This window comes from Euprymna scolopes, chromosome 22 (genome assembly GCF_053919585.1).
Source record: "Euprymna scolopes isolate OS-2025 chromosome 22, ASM5391958v1, whole genome shotgun sequence".
In the NCBI taxonomy this organism is placed as follows: domain Eukaryota; kingdom Metazoa; phylum Mollusca; class Cephalopoda; order Sepiida; family Sepiolidae; genus Euprymna; species Euprymna scolopes.
The window spans coordinates 80838097-80850814 of NC_136503.1; the positions used below are offsets into that span (position 1 = coordinate 80838097).

The following is a 12718-nucleotide window of genomic DNA, read 5'->3' on the forward strand; positions in this document are numbered from 1 at the left end:
TAATCAAAACACAAAACCCAAAAAAGTATGGGAGATGGTCAGAAAAATAGCAGGAAAAAATACAAAGAACCCTATTAAACACCTTATATGCGACAACACAAAGATTACCGACAAACAAAATATCGCAAATAAATTAGCAGAACAATTCTCAATGAACTCATCATCAAAAAACCAAAATAAAAAATTCCAAGCTATAAAGAAAAATGAAGAAAAAATAAAAATAAACTTCAAATCAAAAAATGAAGAAAACTACAATCAATTATTCAACAGTGCAGAACTAGAGGAGGCAATAAACAAATCTCCCGATACAGCAGTCGGCCCCGACGAGATCCATTATCAATTCCTCAAAAAACTACCAAAACCATCACTGGACTACTTATTACAAATTTACAATGAGATATGGATAACTAACAACATTCCAAAAAACTGGAAGCAGGCAACAGTAATCCCAATACCCAAACCAAAAAAAGACCATACAAACCCAACAAACTACCGACCCATTGCACTAACTAGTTGTTTGTGCAAAACTTTTGAAAGAATGATTAACGAAAGATTAAATTGGTACTTGGAAAGCAAAAATCTAATTACAGAAAGCCAGTCGGGTTTCAGGAAAAATAGAAGCCCCACCGATCACTTAATAAAACTGGAAACACGCATAAGAGAAGCATTTGCAAAAAAAGAACATCTAATAGCAATTTTTTTTGACATGCAAAAGGCGTATGACACCGCTTGGAAATACGGAATCCAAAAAGACCTGTATGAACTAGGACTTAGGGGTAGAATGCCAGAAATTATCAGAAATTTCTTAACAAATAGAAACTTCCAAGTACGGATGGACAACACTTATTCAGTCCAAAAAGATCAAGAAATGGGGGTCCCCCAAGGCAGTATCCTGTCTGTCACCCTCTTCAACATTAAAATAAACAATATCATAAAAAACATAGACCCAGGAATTGAAAATGCCCTATACGTGGACGACCTACTTATATACTACCAATCTAAATATATACAAACAGCCGAACGCAAATTACAACTCTGTCTGAATAAAATAAACAAATGGGCCATAGAAAATGGATTTACATTCTCAGAGGAAAAAACTAAATGCATCCACTTTTGCAAATTACGAAAATTCCACCACGACCCCAACCTGAAACTGGATAACAAGAACATCCCACTTACCGACCAACATAAATATTTAGGTATTATATTTGATAAAAAATTGAACTTTATACCGCATATAAAATATTTAAAAGCAAAATGCCAAAAGACAATGCAATTGATCAAAGTCCTAGCACACACCGATTGGGGTGCAGACAAAGTCACATTATTAAAATTATACCAAACTCTAATCAGATCTAAAATGGACTATGGATGCTTCATCTATGGAGCAGCAAGGAAGTCCTACATAAAAGAACTAAATACAATCCACCATCAAGGATTAAGATTAGCCTTGGGAGCATTTAGAACCTCTCCAGTAGAAAGCCTCTATATAGAGGCCCACGAGCCTCCACTGATTCTAAGACGACAGAAGTTAGCGCTACAATATTACCTAAAGCTGGTATCAAGTCCAACAAATCCTGCATATCAATGTACCCTTCACCCACAATACACACATCTCTTCAACAAGAAAGAAGATATCAAGCCCTACAGCCTCCGGATAAAAAACCTTCTCACAGAAGCCCAAATGGACATTACAAAAATACATAAATATAACAAATCAAAAACTCCACCCTGGATGATCAAACAACCACACATAATATTAAAATTAAATAAATATCCCAAAACGAAAACCCACCCATCAACCTTCCATGAAGAACTACTTATCATCCAGAATACATACAAAGAATATACACAAATTTACACTGACGGATCAAAAGATGGAGATAAAGTAGGATGCGCAGCCATCCACAAAAAAATAAAACTAAAGAAAAGGCTCCCAAACGAATCTTCTATTTTCAGCGCAGAAGCAACAGCCATAGATTTGGCACTGAATATAATAACCAATGATGACCATCAAAAATATATCATATTTACTGACTCACTTTCAATACTCATATCTCTAAAAGAAAAAAAAATGACAAATCCACTTATTACAAAATTGCTAAACAAAATAGATGCCATAACCATGAAAAAAAACATTATCTTTTGCTGGATACCAAGCCATATCGGCATATACATGAATGAACAAGCAGATAAGGCAGCAAAGGAAACTCTGCAACAAAACCACATAAGTGGAAAAATCCCCTATACAGACCTAAAGACTAAAATAAACACATTTTTGAAGAGAAAATGGCAAGAAAACTGGAGCTCATGCACCAAAAACAAACTATTCCAAATAACACCAAATATTGGAACGAGAGACACCAAAAAGTTAACAAGAAAGGAAGAGGTAGTAATGACCAGACTGCGAATAGGTCACACTCACATCACCCACTCACATCTACTAAAAGGGGAGGAGACACCAAACTGTATAACGTGTCAAGAACCCTACACAATACACCATATACTGACAAACTGCATTGACCTTGAACAAATCCGAACAAAGTATTACCAAGAAAAAAATCTGAAAACAATATTAAACAAGATTGATCCCCAAAAAATTATCAATTTTCTGAAAGAAACTAAAATATACTCAAAAATATAAGGAAAGACCCCCCCCCCCCAAAAAAAAAACCTTAAGAAGAACAAACCAATATTTAACACAACATAACGAACCTTTCGGCATTAAATGACCCCAAAGTGGTTGATATGCCGTAAAACAAAACAAACAAACAAACAAACAAACATCACAAGTCACAAACCGGTTGAGAAACTTCCAAGATTTTAATTCTTTTAACTTGTCTCGTACTCAGCAGTATTTTTCTCCAAAACTGCATTGACATAGTATTCAAACACAACAGTACATTATTATAATAGTAACATTTGTGCCATTGAATGTTTTTATTGATATCCAAAAAACATACTGAACGCTGACCATTCACTTCAGATGAAGGGAGACTTAATGTATCTTAAGTAATTATTGAATTATTTATGAACACCATTAAATTTTTTTGGAAATATATGTAAAATTCATTACGAAATTGGATTTAAATGATATTATTGTAATAGAAGAAACTACTCGCAGAAGTGGCAGTGAATATTTGGCATGTCAGATTGCAGGAATCAGGGGAAAAAAAAGAAGTAAAAAAAATTTGTTTTTAGCTGGATTCGTTTTATATGTGACATTAATTTGTAGATGAGATTGAAGGTAGTAGGTGCTTTAAGAGAGACAAATTGAGGAAGACATACAGTTGGGGTGTTTGACAGCAGAGAAAAAACATTGAAACTGAGATTTGTTGGTGTGAATGATGGTGTTTATGGAGAGAAGTTCCATCAGCTTTCTTTTTAGATTACAATTATATATATAATACTAGCAGATGTACCTGGCATTGCCCGGTATAAAATGTAACATTAAATTCCTTTAAAAAAAATGGAAGTAAAAAAAAAAAAAAACGGAAAGAAACTGAGACATATACATGTGAGTACTATGTATTTTTCTAAACAGTTTGCTTCTTGTAAGTAAAAAAAATACTTGAGCTGAGATTGAAATCAAAACCTTAAGACAGTGAGTAAAGTACAATAACCATTAGGCCAGCTTGCCACGATTTTAAAAAGTGTTTTCAAACGTACTTATTCTTAACTGAATAGCTGTCATGTGAACAATTCATGCATGCATGAAACAGTTGATAAACAGATAAAAATCCTATGACACCCGAGTACCAATTTTTCAATTTTGACCCTTTAGCAGCCCGTTTTTAGGGTTAAAACCGATTTAAAAAAAAGTTTTTCACGTATCTGAATACCTTATATACCAAATATCAAGTGTGTTGATCAAAAATTTATTGAATACATAGGTTAAGAGTTGTCCTCACCCACGCACACATTCTCACTTTTATAGATATATAGATTATCGTTCAACATAGATTATTAAGCTCTATTTAATATATACAAAATACTGAGCTTTTAAACAATTTGGAATTGATGTTGTATAGTTGATCCTAAATTATTTTTTCTTATAGAAATTTATCTTTAACTATATGAAATTTGTTTCGTATTATGGACATTTCTTAATTGTATACAAAATGGAGTTGTCTGTTTCTGTACCCTGTTTGTTAGCATTTGACTGAAGTGATGTCATTGTCCTTTCAGTACATGTGATATGGCAAAGACCTGTATTGGGACACCATTTTATCTGTCTCCAGAGATTTGTGAACAACAGCCTTATAACAATAAAAGGTTTGACTTTTTATTTATCTTCATTTATTTGTCAATAAAAATCTATATTAAAATAAGGACAAGACTATTGTCAGAATTGTCTGAGCAGTTTATGGAAAACACTGGAAAATGCCAAACAAAAGTTTAACAATTGTTTCTTGTGTGTGCAAATGCTTGTCATTTTTTTTTTTTTTTTTTTTTTTTTTAAACTATATTTTGTTCTGTCAGTACAAAACCAATTCAATGAAAAATTAATTGAAAAATAATATTCTTGAGTAATCATAGGACAATTTTTATGAAATTTGTAAAAAAATTTAAATTCAAATGAAGAAAATAACATTGTAAGATAAGTTTCATGAATAAATTTTTATTTTTTTGAATAACAACTGATAGTAAATAAAAAAAAAATTCTTATACTGTCTCGAATTGCCATCTTGAAAATAATTTCAAGAAACAGGAAGATAACTCAACAGTAGTTCAAACTTGCAAGATTTTTTTGTTTTAATGCCTACGAATTCTCATTAATTGCTTAAAAATTATTTAATAAAGATTATTTATTTGTATTTGTATTATTCAACATACTATCTTCATTTTTGTTGTTAATAACAACCAAGATGAGAATAGTAGATCAAATAATACAAATTATCAATCCTTATCTCAAAAATTCCGAAATGTATGATTTTTGAGATATTTTAGAGTAATTACTATTTCTGTTTCTTTTCTAAATAAATGCAGATTATTTTAACCTGTTTTATTTATTTGTTCTAGTGACATCTGGTCAATAGGTTGTGTGTTGTATGAATTGACCAACTTAAGACATCCAGTGAGTATTCAAATTTTTTTACTTTCTCTCTTTTCTTTATCATTGGGGGGGGGGCATAAAATATGCTTAAATATATTTTAATCTGTCTAGATTTTGTATATATTATTATAAAGTTGTGATTTCAAAAATAAAAAGAAAAAGCTAGAATCAAAACCAAAGCTGTAGCATTCAAACCTGGTGATGTTATGACTGTGCCAACATGACATGCTTAAGAACTGATTAAAAATTAAAAATGAACTAAGATAAATTAACAAATGTATAACGATTTTTTTTAAATTTTGACCAATTTTTTATCCCTTAAAAACTATTTTAACCAGCTAAAGTCTCACAAAAAAAACAGTCCGAAAAAATCCAATCACTTGAGGCCCCTAGTGACATTCTGCAACTTTTAGTTTCGTAGGAGATAGTTTGAAAATATGATAAACACAGACATATAGCCTTTTATATATTAGATTTTCATGACAAGTAGTAGGATTTTCACAATCCAAAACATAAATATAAATTTGTCTGTATTTTTGAGATGAGGTGTTTTCATTGATTGAGATTGTCGGACTGACTTCCTCATCTTGGTTGTTATAGTCACAACATTTCGGCCGTTTTGCCCTCCGGCCTTCATCAGGTGTTTTGATGAAGGTCGGAGGGCAAAACGGCCGTTGTAACTATAACAACCAAGATGAGGAAGTCAGTCCGACAATCTCAATCAAAAATATAAATTTTTTTAAAACTTGTATGAACTGTCGATTTGTGTCTGTTGAAAATAAAACACCTTTTTTTTTTTTTTTTTTTTTGACACTTTTTCTAAATCACTATATGGCTTGAGGAGACAGAAGACAGCTAGTATGTCCTTAATGAAAGAATTAAGAGAATGCATGCACATGTATTTGTGTTGAGACAATTAATTGGAATCGGAAAATTTGGAACTTTTAAGGGTATCGGAATCGGTATCCAAATCGGAAGAATGTGTGTCTATTTTCTGATACCAAAAACGATTCCTTTGTCATTTTTTATCTGATTTTGTTTAAAACAAATTCTTCGACTGCTGGTAGTAAAGATAAAAATATAAATATTTATTGATTTTAAACTAATAGTAAAGTTTAAATCTATAGATCATCCCTTACAAGTGTATTTTTACATTTGAGAAAATATCTGCATATTTTCATGTGTTTTTACGGTAATCAAGGAAAAATAACAATTCTATAGTTAAATATTTAGAGATTTATTAAGAATCGGAATCAGTAATTGTATAAGAATTGGGAATTTAGTACGAAATCTGTAATTTTATCAGAATCAGGAGAAAAAATATTGGAATCGCCCCATCACTAATATGTGTATTGTGTGTGTGTGTGTGTGTATATATATATATATATATCAACTATTATATAAAAGGAATTTTATGTGTAAGTTTGTTCCCTATGGACTCTAAAATGGCTGGGCTAATTTTTTTTTTTTTTAATTTCACACAAAGATTCTTAATGTGCTTGGGAGTGTTCTGATGTAGGTTTTGTATTGGAATGCATCTGATAAATATTGAAAATCGATAATTGAAAAAATTCAATTAAAGAAGAAAATCCAATTTGGACCAAAATGAACACTTTTACACAACCTAATATCACAAATGCATTTAAGAAGTTTCATCACCATACAAGCAGAAAGGCCCAGTCTATAAAATCAACTGTAGATTCTTTTATAAGACAGAACGTTTGAAATGTTTCTTTTTAGAGCACAATTGAACCATGATACTTAATTGTTGTATGTTTAACTTTAATTCAAGTATTTATGTAAACATAATTTTATAAAATCAACAGTTGGTTCTTAGATAAGATAGTGGTGTGTTCAAAATGAATGTTTCTTTTTAGAGCACAATTGAATCATGATACTTGACTTTTGAAGTTTAAACTTTAATTCAAGCCATTATTTACTAATAATTTTATAAAATAAACAGATTGTTTACAGTGCAAGGTACAATGTATTGTGGACTAAGTCACTGTGGGGAGGCACATGAAACTTTCTCCTGGTACACTGTAGGTAGGGTCCCTAACTAGACCAGGCAATCAATCGATTTGATTTAAGAATGGTGATTTCACCGATTTCTATGACAAAAAAAATATGGGAGGGTTGAACATTTGTTGATCGTCATCTAATCCCAGACAATGCGGGGTCTCTCTGCTAGTGTTTATATATTTTTATGTACAGGATTCACTCCTAAACTAATTAACCAATCATTATGAGTCTTGGAACGCAGCTGCTAGGCTTCAGTCTAGGTAATGTGGGCTTTGGATTATTTTCAAGAGATTTTCAGAGGACATAATATGGGCATAATCTTCCATTTGAAAATTCAGATATTTCAGATTTCCATTGAATTGTATCTGTAGACGCCAGTTAAGCAAGATTTCTTTTAAAGGCCTCTAAAATTTAAGCCTTAAACTTTAGACATTTTTTAGAATCAAATGGATTTTGATAAAAATTGGAATAAGGATTCTAGAAACCAGGTTTAGTATCATTATATCTTGACTTTTTTTTTTAATATTTATAAGAAAACATAAGTGATGTAGATATGCTTTGTTTGTGAAATTAATTTTTCCTGTTCTGAGATGTGTATTATGTCCCACCATCACATTTTTTTTTTTAAGCTGGGAGTATGGAATCGTGGTGAATAAACATGCAACACTAGCTTTCAGAAACAGAAGTAATGACTGAGGCAACAATATCATAATTAACAAACACTACCGCCCCCTTCTCCACACCAAAAAGGAGGAATTAATACCAGATGACATACCTACAACACTATCCAAAAACTAGAAGATAATCCTAGTAGAATGGTATTACGAGGAACAAACATATACTATATTGGCCTCCACCCCCAAAGAGGAGATGATGTCTTGGAGGAATGTATCATGACAAATCAAAATATACTACACTATTTCCTAAAAAGAGGAGGTAAAGTCTGGGAGGATTCAACTCCAACCTCTTAAAGGAGGTATTAATGCCTTGGATAATGGTATGATAAAAAGCAAGCATATACGACACTTTCTAAAATATTACACTTTTTAAAATATTACACTGTCTAAAATACGACACTTTTTAAAATATTACACTTTTTAAAATATTGCACTTTTTAAAATACTACACTTTCTAAAATATACTTTCTAAAATACTACACTTTCTAAAATACTACACTTTCTAAAATATTACACATTTTAAAATATTACACTGTCTAAAATACAACACTTTTTAAAATATTATAATTTCTAAAATATTACACTTTTTAAAATATTACACTTTTTAAAATATTACACTTTTTAAAATATTACACTTTTAAAATATTACACTTTTAAAAATATTACACTTTCTAAAATAGTACACTTTTTAAAATACTACACTTTTTAAAATACTGCACTTTTTAAAATACTACACTTTTTAAAATACTACACTTTTTAAAATACTACACTTTTTAAAATATTACACTTTTTAAAATATTACACTGTCTAAAATATTACACTTTCTAAAATATTACACTTTCTAAAATATTACACTTTTTAAAATATTACACTTTTTAAAATATTACACTTTTTAAAATATTACACTTTCTAAAATGTTACACTTTCTAAAATACAACACTTTTTAAAATATTATAATTTCTAAAATATTACACTTTTTAAAATATTACACTTTTTAAAATATTACACTTTTTAAAATATAATTTCTAAAATATTACACTTTTTAAAATATTACACTTTCTAAAATATTACACTTTCTAAAATACAACACTTTTTAAATATTATAATTTCTAAAATATTACACTTTCTTAAATATTACACTGTCTAAAATATTACACTTCCTAAAATATTATACTTTCTAAAATATTATACTTTCTAAAATACTACACTTTCTAAAATACTACACTTTCTAAAATACTACACTTTCTAAAATACTACACTTTCTAAAATATTACACTTTCTAAAATATTACACTTTCTAAAATATTACACTTTCTAAAATATTACACTTTCTAAAATATTACACTTTCTAAAATATTACACTTTCTAAAATATTACACTTTCTAAAATATTACACTTTCTAAAATAAAACACTTTTTAAAATATTATAATTTCTAAAATATTACACTGTCTAAAATATTACACTTTTTAAAATACTACACTTTTTAAAATACTACACTTTTTAAAATACTACACTTTTTAAAATATTACACTTTTTAAAATATTACACTTTTTAAAATATTACACTTTTTAAAATATTACACTTTTTAAAATATTACACTTTTTAAAATATAATTTCTAAAATATTACACTTTTTAAAATATTACACTTTCTAAAATATTACACTTTCTAAAATACAACACTTTTTAAATATTATAATTTCTAAAATATTACACTTTCTTAAATATTACACTGTCTAAAATATTACACTTCCTAAAATATTATACTTTCTAAAATATTATACTTTCTAAAATACTACACTTTCTAAAATACTACACTTTCTAAAATACTACACTTTCTAAAATACTACACTTTCTAAAATATTACACTTTCTAAAATATTACACTTTCTAAAATATTACACTTTCTAAAATATTACACTTTCTAAAATATTACACTTTCTAAAATATTACACTTTCTAAAATATTACACTTTCTAAAATAAAACACTTTTTAAAATATTATAATTTCTAAAATATTACACTGTCTAAAATATTACACTTTTTAAAATACTACACTTTTTAAAATACTACACTTTTTAAAATACTACACTTTTTAAAATATTACACTTTTTAAAATATTACACTTTTTAAAATATTACACTTTTTAAAATATTACACTTTTTAAAATATTACACTTTTTAAAATATTACACCTCCTAAAATATTACACTTCCTAAAATATTATACTTTCTAAAATATTACACTTTCTAAAATACAACACTTTTTAAAATATTATAATTTCTAAAATATTACACTTTCTAAAATATTACACTTTCTAAAATACAACACTTTTTAAAATATTATAATTTCTAAAATATTACACTTTCTAAAATATTACACTTTCTAAAATATTACACTTTTTAAAATACTACACTTTTTAAAATATTACACTTTTTAAAATATTACACTTTTTAAAATATTACACTTTTTAAAATATTACACTTTTTAAAATATTACACTTCCTAAAATATTACACTTCCTAAAATATTACACTTCCTAAAATATTATACTTTCTAAAATATTACACTTTCTAAAATACAACACTTTTTAAAATATTATAATTTCTAAAATATTACACTTTTTAAAATATTACACTTTTTAAAATATTACACTTTCTAAAATATTACACTTTCTAAAATACAACACTTTTTAAAATATTATAATTTCTAAAATATTACACTTTTTAAAATACTACACTTTTTAAAATACTACACTTTTTAAAATATTACACTTCCTAAAATATTACACTTTCTAAAATATTACACTTTCTAAAATATTACACTTTCTAAAATATTACACTTTCTAAAATATTACACTTTCTAAAATATTACACTTTTTAAAATATTACATTTTCTAAAATATTGTAATTTCTAAAATATTACACTTCCTAAAATATTATACTTTCTAAAATATTACACTTTCTAAAATATTACACTTTCTAAAATATTACACTTTCTAAAATATTACACTTTTTAAAATATTACACTTTCAAAAATATTACACTTTCTAAAATGTTACACTTTCTAAAATGTTACACTTTCTAAAATATTACACTTTTAAAAATATTACACTTTCTAAAATACAACACTTTTTAAAATATTATAATTTCTAAAATATTACACTTTTTAAAATATTAAACTTTTTAAAATATTACACTTTTTAAAATATTACACTTTCTAAAATATTACACTTTCTAAAATATTACACTTTCTAAAATAGTACACTTTTTAAAATACTACACTTTTTAAAATACTACACTTTTTAAAATACTACACTTTTTAAAATACTACACTTTTTAAAATATTACACTTTCTAAAATATTACACTTTCTAAAATACAACACTTTTTAAAATATTATAATTTCTAAAATATTACACTTTTTAAAATATTACACTTTTTAAAATATTACACTTTTTAAAATATTACACTTCCTAAAATATTACACTTTCTAAAATATTACACTTTTTAAAATATTACACCTTTTAAAATACTAGCGAGGGGTACCCGGCGTTGCTCGACTGTTTGTAGGTGTGTACGAAAAAAAACAGGTGTCTGTGAAAAAAAAAATCGAAGTTTTTACGACGCGCAGTTGGAAAATAGTAAAGTGTGAAAAAAACAAAAAAAAACAGATGCTCGTTTTTGATTAACGTGACGCCGATAGGTATTCAGTTGTCAGAATTTTGTGCGGGACAGTTTTTAATGAGGTCAATAAATCGGTTTGTTTGTTTTCAAAAACCCGCTCCCTCGTCTGATATGACGAAGTCGACAAACGTTCACCGGCTCTGGGCCTGTTATTAGTCGAGTTACGCTTTTTTTTATTACGAAAGCCGAATGTAACGTGTGCCGATGCGGGAAATGTGGAATAATTAACGTTTGAAAGTCAATAAAATTAAATAGACAGGCGAGCTCCGTGGGTAGCTCTGAGATATTACAATTTATAGATGATATAAAAAATTTTAAGAAGTTGTGAAGCGAGCAAGCGCTTCTCTGAAAGAAGCCTTTCGTGGACATTGAGGAAAAGTGTACATACATACACACATACATTTCGCTTTTATATATATAGATTATACTTTTTAAAATATTACACTGTCTGAAATATTACACTGTCTAAAATATTACACTGTCTAAAATATTACACTGTCTAAAATATTACACTGCCTAAAATATTACACTGCCTAAAATATTACACTGCCTAAAATATTACACTGCCTAAAATATTACACTGCCTAAAATATTACACTGCCTAAAATATTACACTGCCTAAAATATTACACTGCCTAAAATATTACACTGCCTAAAATATTACACTGCCTAAAATATTACACTGCCTAAAATATTACACTGCCTAAAATATTACACTGCCTAAAATATTACACTGCCTAAAATATTACACTGCCTAAAATATTACACTTTTTAAAATATTACTTTCTAAGATATTACACTTTCTAAAATACTACACTTTCTAAAATCTTACACTTTCTAAAATCTTACACTTTCTAAAATCTTACACTTTCTAAAATCTTACACTTTCTAAAATCTTACACTTTCTAAAATCTTACACTTTCTAAAATACTACACTTTCTAAAACATTACACTTTCTTAAACATTACACTTTCTAAAATACTACACTTTCTAAAATACTACACTTTCTAAAATACTACACTTTCTAAAATACTACACTTTCTAAAATAGAAAAATTTTAAAAAATGGTTTCATAAAATATACTACATTACCATCTCCACCAAAGGAGGATGGAATAGTTGAGAGAATTACCCTTAAAAAAAGGGAAGGTAATTCCTAGGAGAACAGTTTCGTGACAACAGAAGCTATACACTACCCACCCCCAATAAAGATAATAAAATAATAGATTAAATCAGTTTTTATTTTATTTTTGTTTGTTTTTTTTCTCATTCATTTAAAATTGCT

General features: G+C 27.6%; 1 protein-coding gene across 7 annotated transcripts in view; it reads left to right on the forward strand.

Moving 5' to 3' along the window:
• The window catches only part of LOC145243496 (uncharacterized), a 202738-nt gene that overhangs the window by 66703 nt on the left and 123317 nt on the right, over positions 1-12718 (forward strand). For all 7 annotated transcript variants that reach the window (XR_013862891.1, XR_013862890.1, XM_080106450.1 and 4 more), the window contains 2 exons: positions 4189-4275; positions 5023-5077. Coding sequence is in view for 5 of the 7 variants with exons in the window: in XM_080106450.1 (XP_079962576.1) it covers positions 4189-4275; positions 5023-5077 (142 nt within the window). In the remaining 2 variants the exon portion in view is untranslated. The remainder of the gene's footprint in view (positions 1-4188; positions 4276-5022; positions 5078-12718) is intronic.